Here is a 23325-nt window from a genome sequence, read left to right on the forward strand (position 1 = left end):
TCCTTCATTCCGGATAGCTTTTCCGCCTGATATTTAATGGATGCTGCTCTGAAATATTCCGTGGGCTCTCACGGACCCCCCCCCCCCTTGAGATAACGTCTGATCCATAACGTGTGAGAGTGTTTACGTGGCTCCAGCAAGTAGCTGTCTACGTGCAAACCCTGGACTGGACGAGAGTGTTGACAGCTTTAATCAAATCCCGTCTGCGGCACGCGGGAATAATGGCAACAGCTGGCAAACTATTACGGCGCAGCAATTTGCTAATCTTTCAGAATGTTCAAGAAAAGCGCATCAAACTGACACGTTGTCAGAGATGTCTACACGGAGATCCACCATGAGGTTTTAACTGTAATATAATTGTCAGGTTCAAACACTGATGACATCTATTAAACAAGACAAGAAGCAAAGAATTAAACCGAGACAGGATTCGATTTGGCTCAACGTGTCGACCTGTAACCTCTTACAGTGTCACCCACGCTCTAACAGAAAGAGGTTCACGTCTCCTCCTTTAATTGGATATTCCCTGTTTACACAACAACAGGAATGGGGAGTATGTAAACGAACATTGTTTTTGGTCACATTAACACAAGAGGAAAAAAATGCCTCGGGCTTGGGCTGGTCCTGGCTCGAGCTTGGGCAAGTCTTGGATCACAATAGATAACCCCCCTCCCGTCTCCTCCCATCGGACACAATGGAATTTTCCAAGCCTTTGACTTGGTGCAACAAAGACAGCCTCTTGTCTGTTCATTGGGAACCCAGGGAACGGAAAGTTTTTTGATAATTTACATACAATTTTTCTGACAATAATCATACAAATGTTACGATACTACCTTTTCTCTTCTGATACGACGGTGTTTCTCAACCTTTTTTGAGCCAAGGCACATTTTTTGCGTTGTAAAAATTCGGAGGCACACCACCAGCAGAAATCATTAAAAAACGAAACGCAGTTGACAGTAAAAAGTTTAAAGTTGGGTATGACTTTAAAGCATAACCAAGCGTGCATCAATGTTGCTCTTGTCTCAAAGTAGCTGTACTGTCATCACCTGTCACATCCCGCCGTGACTTATTTTGAGTTTTTTGCTGTTTTCCTGTGTGTAGTGTTTTAGTTCTTGTCTTGCGCTCCTATATTGGTGGCTTTTTCTCTTTTTTTTGGTATATTCCTGTAGCAGTTTCATGTCTTCCTTGACCGCTATTCCCCACACCTGCTTTGTTTTAGCAATCAAGAATATTTCAGTTGTTTTTATCCTTCTTTGTGGGGACATTGTTGATTGTCATGTCATGTTCGGATGTACTTTGTGGACGCCGTCTTTGCTCCACAGTAAGTCTTTGCTGTCGTCCAGCATTCTGTTTTTGTTTACTTTGTAGCCAGTTCAGTTTTAGTTTTCTTCTGCATAGCCTTCCCTAAGCTTCAATGCCGTTTCTTAGGGGCACTCACCTTTTGTTTATTTTTGGTTTAAGCATTAGACACCTTTTTACCTGCACACTGCCTCCCGCTGTTCCCGACAACTTCAACGCAATTAGCTACCGGCTGCCACCTACTGATATGGAAGAGTATTACACGGTTACTTTGCCGAGCTCTAGACAGCACCGACACTCAACAACAACACAATGTGCAGACTATAATTACTGGTTTGCAAAAAATATTTTTTACCCAAATATGTGAAACTAGATAATCTCCCACGGCACACCAGACTGTATCTCACGCCGCGGCACAGTGGTTGAAAAACACTGTGATACGACACTGCTCTGATATGATGTATCGCCCATACTTGTATCATTTTGGAGGGTGGAACGTTGGAAAAGGTTTGATCAGGTGGAATTAGTCAAACACACTGCAAAAACTGATATCTAAGTAAGATTAAATATCTCAAATAAGGGTGATATTTGCTTATTTTCTGTCTGATAAGATAATTCTTCTCACTAAGCAAATTTTATGTTAGAGTGTTTTACTTGTTTTAAGGGTTTTGGTCCTAAATGATCTCAGTAAGATATTACAGCTTGTTGCTGAGATTTGATGACCTATATTGAGTAAAACATGCTTGAAACTAGAATATCAACTGTTGCAAAGCTGTGTCATCAACACTCACAAGTATAAAACTACTTTTTTAAAGTAATAATTTCTTTATTTCAAGCATGAAAAAAAAATCATGATACCGAGCGCATATCATTATGTCAAGATAATGGCACTAGCATTTACTTAAAGAATATTTTTCAACATATTGAGCAAAAAGGTCTCTTTTTTTTCTACCAAGAAAAGTGCACTTGTTATTAGTGAGAATATACTTATTTTAAGGTATTTTTGGGTTCATTGAGGTTAGCTAATTTTACTTTTTTTTTTGAAAGTCTTGACAAGCCGAATTTTCTTGTTCTATTGGCAGATAATTTTGCTGAGTTTTGTATTTTTTTTTCTTGTTTTTGAACACTGACTTTTTGCAGTGTAGAGAACAATGGTAGATTTTTTTCTTATTAAATAACTGACTGGAATGGACGTATACTGTCTTTAAGTTGAAGTGGAGGGGTAATTGGTTTGTTGGCGACATTGAGTGGCCACAATAACTCAGTGAGTCGAATGATGCGGACACGTTTGTTACTTTTCTAACACACTTTTGTCATGGGGACTTTGTATGTGTAGGTACTATGCAGCTATAATTATTTGATACTTGTTCATGTTGACAAACGTGATGTTTTTGGGGCTTATTGCGTATGCCTAGCATGTGTGCTATTGTGTGCTTAGCTGTTGTGTAGCTGCTACAGCCTACCATGTTGACCGATTATAAATGACTTGACAAAAATGCAAGAAAAGACCAGCCTTGGAGGACATTTAGATGTTTCGCACGAGTAAACAAGCTGCAGGACTGCTAGTATCTGATATTTTAGATGCAAACTAATGTTTTTTTTATTGGTATCGGACTGATATCTAGTATTAGCATTGGCTTTAAGTTGAAGTGGAGCGGTAATTTTTTTTATGTAACCAAGTGGCAACGATAAATCATTCAGTTAAGCTCACGACGCAGTAAGTTGAGCGATGCGGACACGTTTGTTACTGGATATTTTCTAATACATTTTTGTCATGGAGACTTTGTATGTGTAAGTAATATGCAACTATAATTATTGTAAACATGTTTATAATGACAAATGTGATGTTTTTTGGGCTTATTGCGTATGCCTAGCTTGCGTGCTATTGTGTGCTTAGCTGTTGCGTAGCTGCTACAGCCTACCATGATGACCGTTTGTAAATGACTTGACAAAAATGCAAGAAAAGACCAAACTTGTGTGCGCATTGGAGGACAGGTAGATGTTTCGCACGAGTAAAGGAGCTGCAGGACTTCTGGTATCGGAGATTTTAGGTGCAAACTAATATTTTTGTATTGATATCGGACTGATATCTAATATTAGTCTTTAAGTTGAAATAGAGTGGTTATTGTTTTTGATGTAATCAAGTGGCTACAATAAATCATTAAGTTAAGCTCACGACGCAGTAAGTTGAGTGATGCGGACACGTTTGTTACTGGATATTTTCTAATACATTTTTGTCATGGAGACTTTGTATGTGTAAGTAATATGCAACTATAATTATTTTAAACATGTTTATAATGACAAATGTGATGTTTTTTGGGCTTATTGCGTATGCCTAGCATGCGTGCTATTGTGTGTTTAGCTGTTGTGTAGCTGCTACAGCCTATCATGTTGACCGTTTGTAAATGACTTGACAAAAATGCAAGAAAAGACCAACCTTGGAGGACATTTAGATGTTTCGCACGAGTAAACGAGCTGCGGGACTGCTGGTATCGGAGATTTTAGGTGCAAACTAATATTTTTTTATTGATATCGGACTGAGATCTAGTATTAGTATCGGCTTTAAGTCGAAATGGAGTGGTAATTGTTTTTTATGTAACCAAGTGGCCATAATAAGTCATTAAGCAGTAAGTTGAGTGATGCGGACACGTTTCTTACTGGATATTTTTTAACACACTTTTTGTCATGGAGACTATGTGTAAGTAATATGCAACTATAATTATTTGAAACGTGTCTATATTGACAAATGTGATGTTGTTGATATGCGTATGCCTAGCTTGTATGCTATTGTGTGCTTAGTTGTTGTGTAGCTGATTTTAGATGCAAAACTATGTTTGTTTTTTTGTTATTGATATCGGACTGATATCTAATATTAGTATTGGCTTTAAGTTGAAATGGAGTGATATTTGCTTTTGATGTAACCAAGTGGTTACAATAAATCATTAAGTTAAGCTCACGACGCAGTAAGTTGAGTGATGTGGACACGTTTCTTACTGGATATTTTCTAACACGCTTTTGTCATGGGGACTTTGTACTATAATTATTTTATACTTGTCTATATTGACACATGTGATGTTGTTTGGGCTTATTGCGTATGCCTCGCTTGCCTGCTATTGTGTGCTTAGTTGTTGTGTAGCTGATTTTAGATGCAAATCAATGTTGTTGTTTTTTAATTTAAAGTTAAAGTTAAAGTACGAATGATTGTCACACACACTAGGTGTGGTGAAATGTGTCCTCTGCATTTGACCCATCCCCTTATTCACCCCCTGGGAGGTGAGGGGAGCAGTGGGCAGCAGCGGTGCCGCGCCCGGGAATCATTTTTTTTGGTGATTTAACCCCCAATTCCAACCCTTGATGCTGAGTGCCAAGCAGGGAGGTAATGGCTCCCATTTTTATAGTCTTTGGTATGACTCGGCCGGGGTTTGAACTCACAACCTACCGATCTCAGGGCGGACACTCTAACCACTAGGCCACTGAGTAGGTAATTGATATCGGACTGATATCTGATATCAGTAAGAATGTGAAAATGTGACCCTGGGACCTGTTATCTTTGAATGTGGGTCCTATCATGACGTCATGAAGGAAAAACCTTCTTCATGGACATGATACTTCTCCGGAGTGTACCTGGGATAGGCTCCAGCACCCCCCCGCAATCCCAAAAGGGACAAGCGGTAGAAAATGGATGGCTAGATGGATACCACCTCTGACCGACCCCTCGCTAGATGAGACCGCCCCGTGCATACTTAGTCATAAAAAAAATTTAAAAAGCAGGCTTTGCTACACATCTGAAAATATAGCCTACGTTGCTATGCGAGTGGAACTTTGTAACGTACATTTATCCAAAGAGGATAAAGTACACAATCGTGCTTCTTGGAGACAAACACAGCTCATTAGCATTAATGCTACACAAACACACACACACACGCACGGGCACACACACACACACACACATAAACACACAACACCGTGTTCCCAGTAGGGCTTATTAAAAGCACTTTTAGTCCAAATGTAAATTTCAGCACCAAGGACAGCGCACTCCCAACACACTACTGTGGGCTTTTTTGTCTGAATAGCCAAGGATAAACAATCCTGTGTGCATTTTGCAAAGGATTCAAGTTGGTGACAGTTTGACACTGGAACAGATCATTTCCATGGGGAAATTGTGACTACCTGTTGGTTCCACTGTGCCACAAAAGTGTTGTCGTCACCTGACTCAAACAAAGATGGCTCCCGCTGAAATGTTTGAGCGCTGACCTAATTCCCCCTTCGGACCGTCTCGTTCCTTGCCGAGCTGACGCCGCGTCCTCCATTATGCATCGCTGTCCGAGTTTACAAGACACGTTGACAAGGCGTACACGCTCTCCTTCACCCGCCATCCTCATCTCCGCCTTTCTTTGAAGCGTGGCGAGTGTCTCTCCGCATCCTCCGCCTCTCAGCCTCCAGAAGGAGCAAATGAAGGCAAGGGTCATCCCGCCTCTCTCCCCCCTTTTTCCTGCTAAATTGGCTGCTAGTAGCATCATACAGGGCATTAGAGGCGCCCCCCCCCCCTCCCCCGCCACCCGCCACCCTCCTCGCCTCTCGAGTGGCGCCGCGACAAGACTCGCAGCTCATTTGTGGCATTACCGTCTCTTCGACCGGCGGGGTTTGTTTACAAGAGGGAAACCCTCGTTAGAAGCTCGTAAAGCCCAGGTCAGTGCAGGGACCACCACTCAGCTGCCGTCAACAACAACAATTAGTTTTATTCCAGCGAATCCGAGGCAAATAGACTCGGCTAAAGGCGCCTCGGGCTCTGGGCTTCATCTTAACAAAACATTGGAGGAGTTTGCTGTCCAAACCTTTTCCACTGAGGGCCGCACATTGAAAAATGGTGGTCATTTTGATATGTTTCATTTTCAAAACCATTAAGCACCCCTCAGTTTTGGTGAATCTTTAAAGTCATATATTGATATTTATTTTTACTTTCAACGCTTCAATCCCGGCAGGCACAAGACATTGATACAACGTTTATTATACGTACATGTCCTTGAAAACTGACTTTGGAACAAAGTGTGTATTTGTACATTGGGACAAGGTTGATGTCCAACGTTGGGTCCACGTTGTCGGTTGGGAAAATGACCAAATGTCAATGGTCAAATCAACGTCACAACCTGACATTGAATAAGTGTTGTCAAAAAGCATGTTGTTTCAACGTTGTATTTGTGTTGTAGAATATTGGTTGGAAAAATTACCATATTTCAATGGTCAAATCAACGTCACAACCTGACATTGAATACAAGTTGTCAAAAAGCATGTTGTTTCAATGTTGTAGAATATTGGTTGGGAAAATGACCAAATGTCAATGGTCAAATCAACGTCACAACCTGACATTGAATAAATGTTGTCAAAAAGCATGTTGTTTCAACGTTGTATTTGTGTTGTAGAATATTGGTTGGGAAAATTACCATATTTCAATGGTCAAATCAACGTCACAACCTGACATTGAATAAACGTTGTCAAAAAGCATGTTGTTTCAACGTTGTAGAATATTGGTTGGGAAAATGACCAAATTTCAATGGTCAAGTCAACGTCACAACCTGACATTGAATAAACGTTGTCAAAAAGCATGTTGTTTCAACGTTGTATTTGTGTTGTAGAGTATTGGTTGGGAAAATGACCAAATTTCAATGGTCAAATTAACGTCACAACCTGACATTGAATACAAGTTGTCAAAAAGCATGTTGTTTCAATGTTGTAGAATATTGGTTGGGAAAATGACCAAATTTCAATGGTCAAATCAACGTCACAACCTGACATTGAATAAACGTTGTCAAAAAGCATGTTGTTTCAACGTTGTATTTGTGTTGTAGAATATTGGTTGGGAAAATGACCAAATTTCAATGGTCAAGTCAATGTCACAACCTGACATTGAATAAACATTGTCAAAAAGCATGTTGTTGCAACGTTGTATTTGTGTTGTAGAGTATTGGTTGGGAAAATGACCAAAATTCAATGGTCAAATCAATGTCAGAACCTGACATTGAATAAACGATGTCAAAAAGCATGTTTCAACGTTGTAGAATATTGGTTGGGAAAATGACCAAATTTCAATGGTCAAATCAACGTCACAACCTGACATTGAATAAACGTTGTCAAAAAGCATGTTGTTTCAACATTGTATTTGTGTTGTAGAATATTGGTTGGGAAAATGACCAAATTTCAATGGTCAAATTAACGTCACAACCTGACATTGAATACAAGTTGTCAAAAAGCATGTTGTTTCAATGTTGTAGAATATTGGTTGGGAAAATGACCAAATTTCAATGGTCAAGTCAACGTCACAACCTGACATCGAATAAACATTGTCAAAAAGCATGTTGTTTCAATGTTGTATTTGTGTTGTAGAATATTAGTTGGGAAAATGACCAAATTTCAATGGTCAAATCAACGTCAGAACCTGACATTGAATAAACGTTGTCAAAAAGCATGTTGTTTCAACGTTGTATTTGTGTTGTAGAATATTGGTTGGGAAAATGACCAAAATTCAATGGTCAAATCAACGTCAGAACCTGACATTGAATAAACGTTGTCAAAATGCATGTTATTTCAACGTTGTATCTGTGTTGTAGAATATTGGTCGGGAAAATGACCAAAAAGCATGTTGTTTCAACGTTGTATTTGTGTTGTAGAGTATTGGTTGGGAAAATGACCAAATTTCAATGGTCAAATCAACGTCAGAACCTGACATTGAATAAACGTTGTCAAAAAGCATGTTATATCAACGTTGTATTTGTGTTGTAGAATATTAGTTGGGAAAATGACCAAATTTCAGTCGTCAAGTCAATGTCACAACCTGACATTGAATAAGTGTTGTCAAAAAGCATGTTGTTTCAACGTTGTATTGGTGTTGTAGAATATTGGTTGGAAAATGATCGAAATTCAATGGTCAAATCAACGTCACAACCTGACATTGAATAAACGTTGTCAAAAAGCATGTTATATCAACGTTGTAATTGTGTTGTAGAGTATTGGTTGGGGAAATGACCAAATTTCAATGGTCAAATCAACGTCAGAACCTGACATTGAATAAACGTTGTCAAAAAGCATGTTGTTTCAACGTTGTATTTGTGTTGTAGAATATTGGTTGGGAAAATGACCAAATTTCAGTAGTCAAGTCAATGTCACAACCTGACATTGAATAAACGTTGTCAAAAAGCATGTTGTTTCAACGTTGTATTTGTTTTGTAGAATATTGGTTGGGAAAATGACCAAATTTCAATGGTCAAATCAACGTCAGAACCTGACATTGAATAAACGTTGTCAAAAAGCATGTTGTTTCAACGTTGTATTTGTGTTGTAGAATTTTAGTTGGGAAAATGACCAAATTTCAGTAGTCAAGTCAATGTCACAACCTGACATTGAATAAACGTTGTCAAAAAGCATGTTGTTTCAACGTTGTATTTGTGTTGTAGAATATTGGTTGGGAAAATGACCAAATTTCAATGGTCAAGTCAATATCACAACCTGACATTGAATAAACATTGTCAAAAAGCATGTTGCTTCAACGTTGTATTTGTGTTGTAGAGTATTGGTTGGGAAAATGATCAAAATGCAATGGTCAAATCAACGTCACAACCTGACATTGGATAAAAGTTGTCAAAAAGCATGTTGTTTCAACGTTGTGTTTGTGTTGTAGAATATTGGTTGGGGAAATGACCACATTTCAATGGTCAAGTCAACGTCACAACCTGACATTGAATAAACGTTGACAAAAAGCATGTTGTTTCAACGTTATAGAATATTGGTTGGGAAAATGACCATATTTCAATGGTCAAATCAACGTCACAACCTGACATTGAATAAACGTTGTCAAAAAGCATGTTGTTTCAACGTTGTATTTGTGTTGTAGAATATTGGTTGGGAAAATGACCAAATATCAATGGTCAAATCAACGTCACAACCTGACATTGAATAAGTTTGTCAAAAAGCATGTTGTTTCAACGTTGTATTTGTGTTGTAGAATATTGGTTGGGAAAATGACCAAATTTTAATGGTCAAATCAACGTCAGAACCTGACATTGAATACAAGTTGCCAAAAAGCATGTTGTTTCAATGTTGTATTTGTTTTGTAGAGTATTGGTTGGGAAAATGACCAAATTTCAATGGTCAAATCAACGTCACAAACTGACATTGAATAAACGTTGTCTAAATGCATGTTGTTTCAACGTTGTATTTGTGTTGTAGAATATTGGTTGGGGAAATTACCAAATTTCAATGGTCAAATCAACGTCACAACCTGACATCGAATAAACATTGTCAAAAAGCATGTTGTTGCAACGTTGTATTTGTGTTGTAGAGTATTGGTTGGGAAAATGACCAAAATTCAATGGTCAAATCAACGTCAGAACCTGACATTGAATAAACGTTGTCAAAAAGCATGTTGTTTCAACGTTGTAGAATATTGGTTGGGAAAATGACCAAATATCAATGGTCTAATCAACGTCACATTCTGACATTGAATAAGTGTTGTCAAAAAGCATGTTATATCAACGTTTATTTGTGTTGTAGAGTATTGGTTGGGAAAATGACCAAAATTCAATGGTCAAATCAACGTCAGAACCTGACATTGAATAAACGTTGTCAAAAAGCATGTTGTTTCAACGTTGTAGAATATTGGTTGGGAAAATTACCAAATATCTATGGTCTAATCAACGTCACATTCTGACATTGAATAAGTGTTGTCAAAAAGCATGTTATATCAACGTTGTATTTGTGTTGTAGAGTATTGGTTGGGAAAATGACCAAAATTCAATGGTCAAATCAACGTCAGAACCTGACATTGAATAAACGTTGTCAAAAAGCATGTTGTTTCAACGTTGTAGAATATTGGTTGGGAAAATGACCAAATTTCAATGGTCAAATTAACGTCACAACCTGACATTGAATTAGTGTTGTCAAAAAGCATGTTGTTTCAACGTTGTATTTGTGTTGTAGAATATTGGTTGGGAAAATGACCAAATATCAATGGTCAAATCAACGTCACAACCTGACATTGAATAAGTTTGTCAAAAAGCATGTTGTTTCAACGTTGTATTTGTGTTGTAGAATATTGGTTGGGAAAATGACCAAATTTTAATGGTCAAATCAACGTCAGAACCTGACATTGAATACAAGTTGTCAAAAAGCATGTTGTTTCAATGTTGTATTTGTTTTGTAGAGTATTGGTTGGGAAAATGACCAAATTTCAATGGTCAAATCAACGTCACAAACTGACATTGAATAAACGTTGTCTAAATGCATGTTGTTTCAACGTTGTATTTGTGTTGTAGAATATTGGTTGGGGAAATTACCAAATTTCAATGGTCAAATCAACGTCACAACCTGACATCGAATAAACATTGTCAAAAAGCATGTTGTTGCAACGTTGTATTTGTGTTGTAGAGTATTGGTTGGGAAAATGACCAAAATTCAATGGTCAAATCAACGTCAGAACCTGACATTGAATAAACGTTGTCAAAAAGCATGTTGTTTCAACGTTGTAGAATATTGGTTGGGAAAATGACCAAATATCAATGGTCTAATCAACGTCACATTCTGACATTGAATAAGTGTTGTCAAAAAGCATGTTATATCAACGTTTATTTGTGTTGTAGAGTATTGGTTGGGAAAATGACCGAAATTCAATGGTCAAATCAACGTCAGAACCTGACATTGAATAAACGTTGTCAAAAAGCATGTTGTTTCAACGTTGTAGAATATTGGTTGGGAAAATTACCAAATATCTATGGTCTAATCAACGTCACATTCTGACATTGAATAAGTGTTGTCAAAAAGCATGTTATATCAACGTTGTATTTGTGTTGTAGAGTATTGGTTGGGAAAATGACCAAAATTCAATGGTCAAATCAACGTCAGAACCTGACATTGAATAAACGTTGTCAAAAAGCATGTTGTTTCAACGTTGTAGAATATTGGTTGGGAAAATGACCAAATTTCAATGGTCAAATTAACGTCACAACCTGACATTGAATTAGTGTTGTCAAAAAGCATGTTGTTTCAACGTTGTATTTGTGTTGTAGAATATTGGTTGGGAAAATGACCAAATATCAATGGTCAAGTCAACGTCACAACCTGACATTGAATAAACTTTGTCAAAAAGCATGTTGTTTCAATGTTGTATTTGTTGTGTAGAGTATTGTTTGGGAAAATGACCAAATTTCAATGGTCAAATCAACGTCACAACCTGACATTGGATAAACGTTGTCAAAAAGCATGTTCCAACGTTATGTTTGAGTTGCTCAACATCAGGACCTCATTCAGCAAGTTCTCAATGTTGTTTTAATGTCTTGTGCCTGCTGGGATATCTATAGGTCAAATTCAGATCTATCCATTGCCATAAATTTTTTTTGTCATGTTTTATGCCCTTTTATTCCCCCAAAGAAACATGTTTTTTTAATGGCAAAAACACAAAATATTTTCCCCAAAATATTTTTCAAAATAGAATGAAGTAATTGAAGTCTTAATATGTGAAATATTCATAACAACATTGCTTTTGATTCACCTTTTTTTTTTTTAAGCGTTTAAATGTTTGGAAGCCGCAGCGTACTCACGGTACCGCGTCAGCGCATCCAACTCAAAGTCCTCCTGGAAAAAGTCATTTTATTTTCAACTCTTAAATCTCTAGATCAACTTCAGATCTATCTGCCTACAATACATTTGTATTGTTTTTTTGAGCAATGACGGTTTTAAACAGGCAGCTTTGTGTTATTAATGATGATATCGTAATCGTTATATTTCACCCGTCTTTTATTCCACTTTTTAACGGGTATTTTTGTAATAATATTTTTAAAATGGGCCTTCAAAAACCCAGCCGCACTCTCGACATCCTCGATGTAGAAGAACCAAGATTGGCCGACTTTTAGGTCCACGCAGACACCAAGAAGATGTATCCATGTTGTGTACAAAAAATATTTACCATTACTTCTCCTGAGCCATTTTTGTTGGAGTGCTACAAAGACAACATCATACTTTTTTCTTATTTTTTTTAATATATTTTTTTAAGCTGAGGGTGTAACGGTACAAATGTTCTGAATTGGAAGCGCTATTTTTTTGTGCAGAGGACTACAGAGTTCAAACTAAAAGCGATGTCAACACTGCCAAGGACAAGCCAGAGCTTGAAAAAAAAATTTTTTTGTGGTTAGACATTCATGTTTGGGAACATTTGGCCTTCATGGTAAACTCCGTGAGGCAGTGACAAAGTCAAGAGAACTACCCGCAACTATTTTGTGGGTTTTTACGCAAAAGAAACCTTGTAAAATATCATATAATATTGAATAATTATTACTTCTCTGCATGTTTGTACTTTACTCCAAAAAAAACCTTGCAAAATACCACACCTGTTTCACTTTTAAAAAGCATAAAGTCTGTCTGGTACCGTACCGTTACACCCGATGAGCTGCCATACCTTCCCTCCCTCCCCTTCTTCCTCCCATCACAACAACAACAACAACAAATGTCCAAACTTGCAAAGTGAGTTGATGATGCTGACGGCGGCCTGTGCTCCCCCCCCCTCCCCCCCTCCTGTGCTCCGCAGGGGTCGACAGAGACACAGTGGCGTCAGGCGGAGCTCCCACAGCTGCAGGGCTGGGCGGAGAAAGGACTGCTGACTCAGCCAAAGATGGTAAGAGACCACTGCTGCTGCCAAATGGACGACTCGGCCATTTTTCTACTCTCTGATGGTCTCTCACTCTGCACTCCACTGCCTGGATGGATGATGGATGATGATGGATGGATTATTGATGACAGATGGATTGACAACTGATGGATGAAGGATGGATGATGTTTGGATGATTGATTGATGATGAATGGGCGTTTGTATGGAGGAATGGGTCTTTGGCTCTATAGGTGTTTGGGTGATAGATACTGAATGGATAATGTATTGATGGATGGATGAATGATGGATGGATGTTTGGATTGGTGTACGGATAGATGGATGGATGGATTGATCGATCGGTGGATCAATTGATAGATGTTTGGCTGGGATGGATAATGGATGGAGGAATATTTGGATGGATGGATGGATTAATGATAGTGGAATGTTTTGATGATTGACAGCTGATGGATGAAAGATGGATGGATGTTTGGATTGGTGTATGGATGGATGGATGGATGGGTGATTGATGATGAATGGGCGTTTGCATGGATGAATGGGTTTTAGGCTCTATGGCTGTTTGGTTGATAGATACTGAATGGATGATGTATTGATGGATGGATGAATGATGGATGGATGTTTGGATTGGTGTACGGATAGATGGATGGATGGATTGATCGATAGGTGGATCGATTGATAGATGTTTGGCTGGGATGGATAATGGATGGAGGAATGTTTGGATGGATGGATGGATTAATGATAGTGGAATGTTTTGATGATTGACAGCTGATGGATGAAAGATGGATGGATGTTTGATGGGTGGATGTTTGGATTGGTGTATGGATGGATGGATGGATGGGTGATTGATGATGAATGGGCGTTTGCATGGATGAATGGGTCTTTGGCTCTATGGGTGTTTGGTTGATAGATACTGAATGGATGATGTATTGATGGATGGATGAATGATGGATGGATGTTTGGATTGGTGTATGGATAGATGGATGGATGGATTGATCGATAGGTGGATCAATTGATAGATGTTTGGCTGGGATGGATAATGGATGGAGGAATGTTTGGATGGATGGATGGATTAATGATAGTGGAATGTTTTGATGATTGACAGCTGATGGATGAAAGATGGATGGATGTTTGATGGGTGGATGTTTGGATTGGTGTATGGATGGATGGGTGATTGATGATGAATGGGCGTTTGCATGGATGAATGGGTCTTAGGCTCTATGGGTGTTTGGTTGATAGATACTGAATGGATGATGTATTGATGGATGGATGAATGATGGATGGATGTTTGGATTGGTGTACGGATAGATGGATGGATGGATTGATCGATAGGTGGATCAATTGATAGATGTTTGGCTGGGATGGATAATGGATGGAGGAATGTTTGGATGGATGGATGGATTAATGATAGTGGAATGTTTTGATGATTGACAGCTGATGGATGAAAGATGGATGGATGTTTGATGGGTGGCTGTTTGGATTGGTGTATGGATGGATGGGTGATTGATGATTATTGGGTGTATTGATCTTTGGCTGTCTGGATGAATGGATTGATGGAGGAATGGAAGGATGTATGATAGATGGAGGTTTGGATAGGTGTTTGGATGTATGATGGATGTTTGGATTGGTGTATGGAAAGATGGATGGATAGATAATGGATGGATGTTTGGATTGGTGTATGGATGGCTGGATGGATGGATGGATGGATGGATGGGTGATTGATGATGAATGGGTGTTTGCATGGATGAATGGGTCTTTGGCTCTATGGGTGTTTGGTTGATGGATACTGAATGGATGATGTATTGATGGATGGATGAATAATGGATGGATGTTTGGATTGGTGTACGGATAGATGGATGGATGATCGATCGATCGATAGGTGGATCGAGTGATAGATGTTTGGCTGGGATGGATAATGGATGGAGGAATGTTTGGATGGATGGATGGATTAATGATAGTGGAATGTTTTGATGATTGACAGCTGATGAATGAAAGATGGATGGATGTTTGATGGGTGGGTGTTTGGATTGGTGTATAGATGAATGGGTGATTGATGATTATTGGGTGTATTGATCTTTGGCTGCATGGATGAATGGATTGATGGAGGAATGGAAGGATGTATGATGGATGGAGGTTTGGATAGGTGTTTGGATGGATGGATGGATGTTTGGATTGGTGTATGGAAAGATGGATGGATGGATAATGGATGGGTGTATGGATAGATGGATGGATGGATGGGTGATTGATGATGAATGGGTGTTTGTATGGATGAATGGGTCTTTGGCTCTATGGGTGTTCGGGTGAATGGATGGATTGGTTTACGGATGGATGGATGGATGGATGGATGGATCGATCGATAGGAGGATCGATTGATAGATGTTTGGCTGGGATGGATAATGGATGGAGGAATATTTGGATGGATGATGGATGGATTAATGATAGTGGAATGTTTTGATGATTGACAGCTGATGGAAAAAAGATGGATGGATGTTTGTATGGATGGAAGGATGTACGATGGGTGGATGTTTGGATTGGTGGATGTATGGATGGATGGATGGGTGATTGATGATTATTGGGTGTATTGATCTTTGGTGGTATGGATGGATGGAGGAATGGAAAGATGTATGATGGATGGATGTTTGGATTGGTGTATGGATATATGTATGGATGATGGATGGATGGATGGATGGATGGATGTTTAGATTGGTGGATGGATAGATGGATGGATGGGTGATTGATGATGAATGGGTGTTTGTATGGATGAATGGGTCTTTGGCTCTACGGGTGTTTGGGTGGATGGGTGTTTGGATGGATGGATTGATTGATGGATGTTTGGATTAGTGTATGGATAGATGGATGGATGGATGAAGAATCGATGAAGAATCGATCCCCACTTCCGCCATCCTAGTCACTGTCGTTGTGTCCTTGGGCAAGACACTTTACCCACCTGCTCCCAGTGCCACCCACACTGCTGTAAATGTAACTTAGATATTGGGTTTTCACTATGTAAAGCGCTTTGAGTCACTAGAGAAAAGTGCTATATAAATATAATTCACTTCACTTCACTTCAGAATGGATGTTTGGATTGGTGTATGGGTAGATGGATGGGTGATTGATGATGAATGGGCGTTTGTATGGATGAATGGGTCTTTGGCTCTATGGGAGTTCGGGTGAATGGATGTTGGCTTGGTGGATGGATGTTTGGATTGGTGTACGGATAGATGGATGGATGGATGAATCGATTGATCGATAGGTGGATCGATTGATAGATGTTTGGCTGGGATGGATAATGGATGGAGGAATATTTGGATGGATGATGGATGGATTAATGATAGTGGAATGTTTTGATGATTGACAGCTGATGGATAAAAGATGGATGGATGTTTGTATGGATGGAAGGATGTACGATGGGTGGATGTTTGGATTGGTGGATGGATGGATGGATGGATGGGTGATTGATGATTATTGGGTGTATTGATCTTTGGTGGTATGGATGGATGGAGGAATGGAAAGATGTATGATGGATGGATGTTTGGATTGGTGTATGGATATATGTATGGATGATGAATGGATGGATGGATGGATGTTTAGATTGGTGGATGGATAGATGGATGGATGGGTGATTGATGATGAATGGGCCTTTGCATGGATGAATGGGTCTTTGGTTCTATGGGTGTTTGGGTGAATGTATGGTGGATGGATGGATGGATGGATGGATGTTTGGATTGGTGTATGGACAGATGGATAGATGATGGATGAATGTTTGGATTGATGGATGGATGGATGGATGGATGGGTGATTGATGATGCATGGGCGTTTGTAGGGATGAATGTGTCGTTGGCTCTATGGGTGTTTGGGTGGATGGATGGTGGCTTGGTGGATGGATGTTTGGATTGGTGTACGTATACAGGTAAAAGCCAGTAAATTAGAATATTTTGAAAAACTTGATTTATTTCAGTAATTGCATTCAAAAGGTGTAACTTGTACATTATATTTATTCATTGCACACAGACTGATGCATTCAAATGTTTATTTCATTTAATTTTGATGATTTGAAGTGGCAACAAATGAAAATCCAAAATTCCGTGTGTCACAAAATTAGAATATTACTTAAGGCTAATACAAAAAAAGGATTTTTAGAAATGTTGGCCAACTGAAAAGTATGAAAATGAAAAATATGAGCATGTACAATACTCAATACTTGGTTGGAGCTCCTTTTGCCTCAATTACTGCGTTAATGCGGCGTGGCATGGAGTCGATGAGTTTCTGGCACTGCTCAGGTGTTATGAGAGCCCAGGTTGCTCTGATAGTGGCCTTCAACTCTTCTGCGTTTTTGGGTCTGGCATTCTGCATCTTCCTTTTCACAATACCCCACAGATTTTCTATGGGGCTAAGGTCAGGGGAGTTGGCGGGCCAATTTAGAACACAAATACCATGGTCCGTAAACCAGGCACGGGTAGATTTTGCGCTGTGTGCAGGCGCCAAGTCCTGTTGGAACTTGAAATCTCCATCTCCATAGAGCAGGTCAGCAGCAGGAAGCATGAAGTGCTCTAAAACTTGCTGGTAGACGGCTGTGTTGACCCTGGATCTCAGGAAACAGAGTGGACCGACACCAGCAGATGACATGGCACCCCAAACCATCACTGATGGTGGAAACTTTACACTAGACTTCAGGCAACGTGGATCCTGTGCCTCTCCTGTCTTCCTCCAGACTCTGGGACCTCGATTTCCAAAGGAAATGCAAAATTTGCATGGTTGGGTGATGGTTTGGGGTGCCATGTCATCTGCTGGTGTCGGTCCACTCTGTTTCCTGAGATCCAGGGTCAACGCAGCCATCTACCAGCAAGTTTTAGAGCACTTCATGCTTCCTGCTGAATGCATCAGTCTGTGTGCAATGAATAAATATAATGTACAAGTTACACCTTTTGAATGCAATTACTGAAATAAATCAAGTTTTTCTAAATATTCTAATTTACTGGCTTTTACCTGTAGATGGATGGATGATGGATCGATCGATAGGTGGATCGATTGATAGATGTTTGGCTGGGATGTGTAATAGATGGAGGAATGTTTGGATGGATGGATTAATGATAGTGGAATGTTTTGGTGATTGACAGCTGATAGATGAAAGATGGATGAACGTTTGTATGGATGGAAGGATGTATGATGGGTGGATGTTTGGATTGGTGTACGAATAGATGGATGGATCGATCGATAGGTGGATGGATTGATAGATGTTTGCTGGGATGGATAAAGGATGGAGGAATGTGTGGATGGATGGATAATGATAGTGGAATGTTTTGATGATTGACAGCTGATGAATGAAAAATGGGTGGATGTGTGCATGGATGGAAGGATGTTTGATGGGTGGATGTTTGGATTGGTGTATGGATGGATGGGTGATTGATGATTATTGGGTGTGTTAATCTTTGGTTGTATGGATGAATGGATGGATGGAGGAATGGAAGGATGTATGATGGATGGATGTTTGGATTGGTGTATGGATAGATGGATGGATGGATGTTCGGATTGGTGTATGGATAGATAGATGGATGGGTGATTGATGATGAATGGGTGTTTTTATGGATGAATGGGTCTTTGGCTCTATGGGTGTTTGGGTAAATGGACGGTGGCTTGGTGGATGGGTATTTGGATGAATGATGGATGGATGTTTGGATTGGTTTACGGATAGATGGATGGATGGATGAATCGATCGATCGATAGGTGGACCGATTGATAGATGTTTGGCTAGGATGGATAATGGATGGAGAAATATTTGGATGGATGGATGGATGGATAATGATAGTGGAATGTTGTGATGATTGACAGCTGATGGATGAAAGATGGATGAATGTTTGTATGGATGGAAGGATGTATGATGGGTGGATATTTGGATTGGTGTATGGATAGATGGATGGATGGGTGATTGATGATGAATGGGTGTATTGATATTTGGCTGTATGGATGAATGATGGATGGAGGAATGTTTGGATGAAAGGATTGATGGATACTGAATGGATGATGGATTGGTGGATGTATTAGTGCTTGGATAGATGGACTGATGGAGAAATGTGTGGATGGATAGATTGGCTGATAATGAATGGAAGATGGATTGGTGGGTAGCTCAATGATGGATGGATGTTTGGATTGGTGGATGGACGTTTGGATTGGTGGATGGATAGATGAATGGATGTCTGCATGGATGGATGTTTGGATTGGTGGATGGATGAATAGATTGATAGATGGTTGGGTAGATGGATGATGCATGGATGGATTAGTGAATTGGTGGATGGTTGATAAACGATAGGATGATGGATAACTGGATAGATGATTAATGGATAATGGATGGATGGGTTGATTGGGGATGGATGATGGACAAATAGATGGATGGATGGATGATTAATGAATAGATGATGAATGGATGATGGATTGGTGGATGAATAATGGATGTTTGCATGGATGGATGAATGTTTGGTTGGATAGACAAATGATGGATTGGTGGATCAATTGATAGATGATGTTTGGGTGGATTGATAGATGGATGAATGAATTTGTCGGATGATTGAAGGATAATGGATCATGGTTGAATGATGGATGATAGAATTGGGGATGAATAAGATTCCTGATTTCGGATGTGAATCGATTTTTTTGGTGCACACCTAGTATTAACTGTAGAGGAGTACACAAAGTATTTTATTTCAATTTAAATACACACAGTTCATTTTGTAGAAGTCATAATACGTATCCAATTATTTATGATTGGTGGGCCAAGAGGAGAAGACTGCAGATTTACCCTGTACTCCATCTATATGCATAGTGTTTCACTTAGGATCAGTTCTACCATGAAGTGTATTGCTTAAAGGCCCTGATTTATATATATATACATAAGTATGTGTAGGTATACAGTACAGATGTCCACACAGGCTATGCTAATTATGATTATATAATATATGCTAATTATAGAGCGCCATCTTGGTGTGCAACTTTCTTCTAAAGTGTCCCAGGGTGTTGAAAGGTAGAGCATCTCAGTAGGGAGTCAAACAAATGTAATAATAAGACACTCTTCAATCAACTTGGTTGTGGTTACATAGTGTTCTGTCATTCTTGAACACACACACACACACACACTCTCACACTGGGTCTGTCCTTGGAGTCTTTGTTGTGCCAGAGAAGCGAGCATGGAAGGATACTGTCAAAGGAACAATTTGCATGCAGCTCTCATCTTGAGAGCTTTTAGACATCTCGCGTCTTGTTTTTTTTTTCTTGTTTTTTTTTCTCCTTCTTCTTTTTTGTTGTGGGCTCAGGCTCATTGTTCTCTTCTGCTTCGGTGTTTGCGGCGTGCAAGCGTGTGCACGTGCGTTTGTGTGTAACCGCATAATAAGAGGACGGCGGCAGATGCAAGACAATCACACTCAATGGAAAAGAAAGAAATAAGAGACAAAGTGTATATTTGAAACTAGGTTAACCAATAAGCTCGTTCGCTGGTTAAACACACAAACAGTCTATCACACTGCAACACAATATTCCAGGTCATAAAGTTAGGAAAATACTTTTGTCAGGCTGAAACAAATGTAATGATTTAATTTTATTTGATTTGCTATTATTTATTTAATTTTTATTTGACTTAAATTAATTTTATTTATTTTGTTTAAATTTATTTAAATTAATTTGATTTAATTTAATGTCTTTGTTATGTACAGTATATTTGATAGATACTCCAGACATGGCTATGTATTTTATTTTATCGTATTGTATTTATTTTTATTTTTATTTTTATTTGATATAATTGTATTTTATTTACTTTATTCATATGTTTTTAATTTAATTTGATTTAATGTATTTGTTATGTACAGTATTGTTTGATATATACACCAGACATGGCTATGTCCATCCATCCATTTTCTACCGCTTATTCCCTTTGGGGTCGCGGGGGGCGCTGGAGCCTATCTCAGCTACAATCGGGCGGAAGGCGGTGTACACCCTGGACAAGTCGCCACCTCATCGCAGGGCCAACACAGATAGACAGACAACATTCACACTCACATTCACACACTAGGGCCAATTTAGTGTTGCCAATCAACTTATCCCCAGGTGCATGTCTTTGGAGGTGGGAGGAAGCCGGAGTACCCGGAGGGAACCCACGCAGTCACGGGGAGAACATGCAAACTCCACACAGAAAGATCCCGAGCCCGGGATTGAACCCAAGACTACTCAGGACCTTCGTATTGTGAGGCAGATGCACTAACCCCTCTTCCACCGTGACATGGCTATGTATTTAATTTAATTTAACTTACATTAATTTAATGTATTTGTTATGTACAGTATATTTGATAGATACTCCAGACATTGCTATGCATTTTATATTATCTTATTTTATTGTATTGTATTTCTTTTTCTTTTTATTTGATTTAATTTAATTTAATTTAATTTAATCATATGTATTTAATTGGATTTGATTTAATTTAATGTATTTGCTATGTACAGTATTGTTTGATGGATACTCAGACATGGCTATGTGTTTAATTTAGCTGAGATAGGCTCCAGCACCCCCCCCGCGACCCAAAAAGGGACAAGCGGTAGAAAATGGATGGATGGATGGTATTTGTTATGTACAGTATATTTGATGGATACTCCAGACATGGCTATGTATTTTATTGTATCTTTTTTATTTATTTTTTTATTTTTATTTTTATTTTTATTTTTATTTTTATTTTTATTTTTATTTTTATTTTTATTTTTATTTTTATTTTTATTTTTATTTTATTTTATTTTATTTGCTTTATTTATATTTATTTTATTGTATTTTATTTAATTTAATTTATTGTATTTGTTATGTACAATATTGTTTGAAAGGTAGTTTAATTAATTTAATTTAATGTATTTGTTATGTACAGTATATATAGATACATAGTCCAGACATGGTTATGTATTTTATTGTATTTTATTGTTATTATTTGTATTTAATGTAATTTAATGTCTACGTATTTTGTTTTATGTATTTTATTTGATGTCTATGTATTTTTATTTTATTTTATTTATTTTAATTTAATTATTAATTTATTTTAATTTAATTTAATGTATTTGTTATGTACAGTATATTTGATACATACCAGTATGTATTTTAATGTATTGTATTTTAATTATTTTTATTTATTTATTTTTTATTTTAATTTAATTTAAATTAATTTAAAGTAAATGTAATAGTTATGTACAGTATATTTTATAGATACTCCAGACATGGCTATGTATTTTATTGTATCTTATTTAATTGTAATTATATTTATTTTATTGTATTTGATTTAATTTAATTTATTGTATTTGTTATGTACAATATTGTTTGATAAGTAGTTAAATTAATTTAATTTAATGTATTTGTTATGTACAGTATATTTGATACATAGTCCAGACATGGTTATGTATTTTATTGTTATTATTTTTATTTAATGTAATTTAATGTCTTTATGTACAGTATTTTTTGATAGATACTCCAGACATGGCTATGTATTTAATTTAATTTATTAATTTATTTTTATTTTTTAATTTAATGTATCTGTTATGTGCAGTATATTTGATACATACTAGTATGTGTTTTAATTTATTTTATTTTAATTATTTTTATTTATTTTATTTTTATTATTTTTATTTATTTTAAATTAATTTAAAGTCAATGTAATAGTTATGTACAGTATATTTTAAAGCTGCTCCAGACAAGGTTGTGTAAAAAAGTATGTAATATGTATATTATCCACAGCAAAAGTATGATACAGTCGGGTTGTGAGTCTTTGGGCACATTATGATCCAATTCCGATTCTTGGGGTGACAATTCTATTCAAAACCGATTCTCATTTTAAACACGATTTTGGATCAAAAATGTATTCTCGCAATGTATTATTTGGTTTAATCATTATAAAGATTTTTCTAAAAATTAATTCTCATTAAAAAAATGAATAAATACATTTTCAAATCGATTTTGGAAAATTATGAATTGATTTAAAATCGAAATAAATAAGAATCGCGATTCGGATGTAAAATCTATGTTTTTTTTGTGTGTGCAGCCCTACAGTACATATATAATGTATGCATACATATTTAGTAGAGGTTTCCAATTTACGCTTGTAAAAATCAATTCACATCCGAATCACGATTCTTTTTCATTCTGATTCTAAATCGACATTTTGTATCTCTGCGCTTACTGGCTGCAGCTATACGGTCCGTGTACCTTCCGTTCATTAACAAACAAATGATCGAATTTTAACACCTCCAAGTTTTTCGACTAAATTGCACGTTACAATCAAACAGCTGGTACCTAATAAGTACAATACTTACAGTATTAACACTTTTTAGGGCGCAACAAAAAACTAGACGGCTTGAACCTTCCTGTGTCA

At 37.7% G+C, this 23325-nt stretch overlaps 1 protein-coding gene across 11 annotated transcripts in view; it reads left to right on the top strand.

The window, feature by feature from the left end:
• elavl4 (ELAV like neuron-specific RNA binding protein 4) overlaps window positions 1-23325 on the top strand; it is a 342263-nt gene that overhangs the window by 161613 nt on the left and 157325 nt on the right. For all 11 annotated transcript variants that reach the window (XM_072914614.1, XM_061976101.2, XM_072914613.1 and 8 more), the window contains one exon: window positions 12866-12952. In XM_072914614.1, the coding sequence (XP_072770715.1) occupies window positions 12866-12952 (87 nt within the window). The remainder of the gene's footprint in view (window positions 1-12865; window positions 12953-23325) is intronic.

Source organism: Nerophis lumbriciformis, linkage group LG14 (genome assembly GCF_033978685.3).
Source record: "Nerophis lumbriciformis linkage group LG14, RoL_Nlum_v2.1, whole genome shotgun sequence".
Classification (NCBI taxonomy): Eukaryota; Metazoa; Chordata; class Actinopteri; order Syngnathiformes; family Syngnathidae; genus Nerophis; species Nerophis lumbriciformis.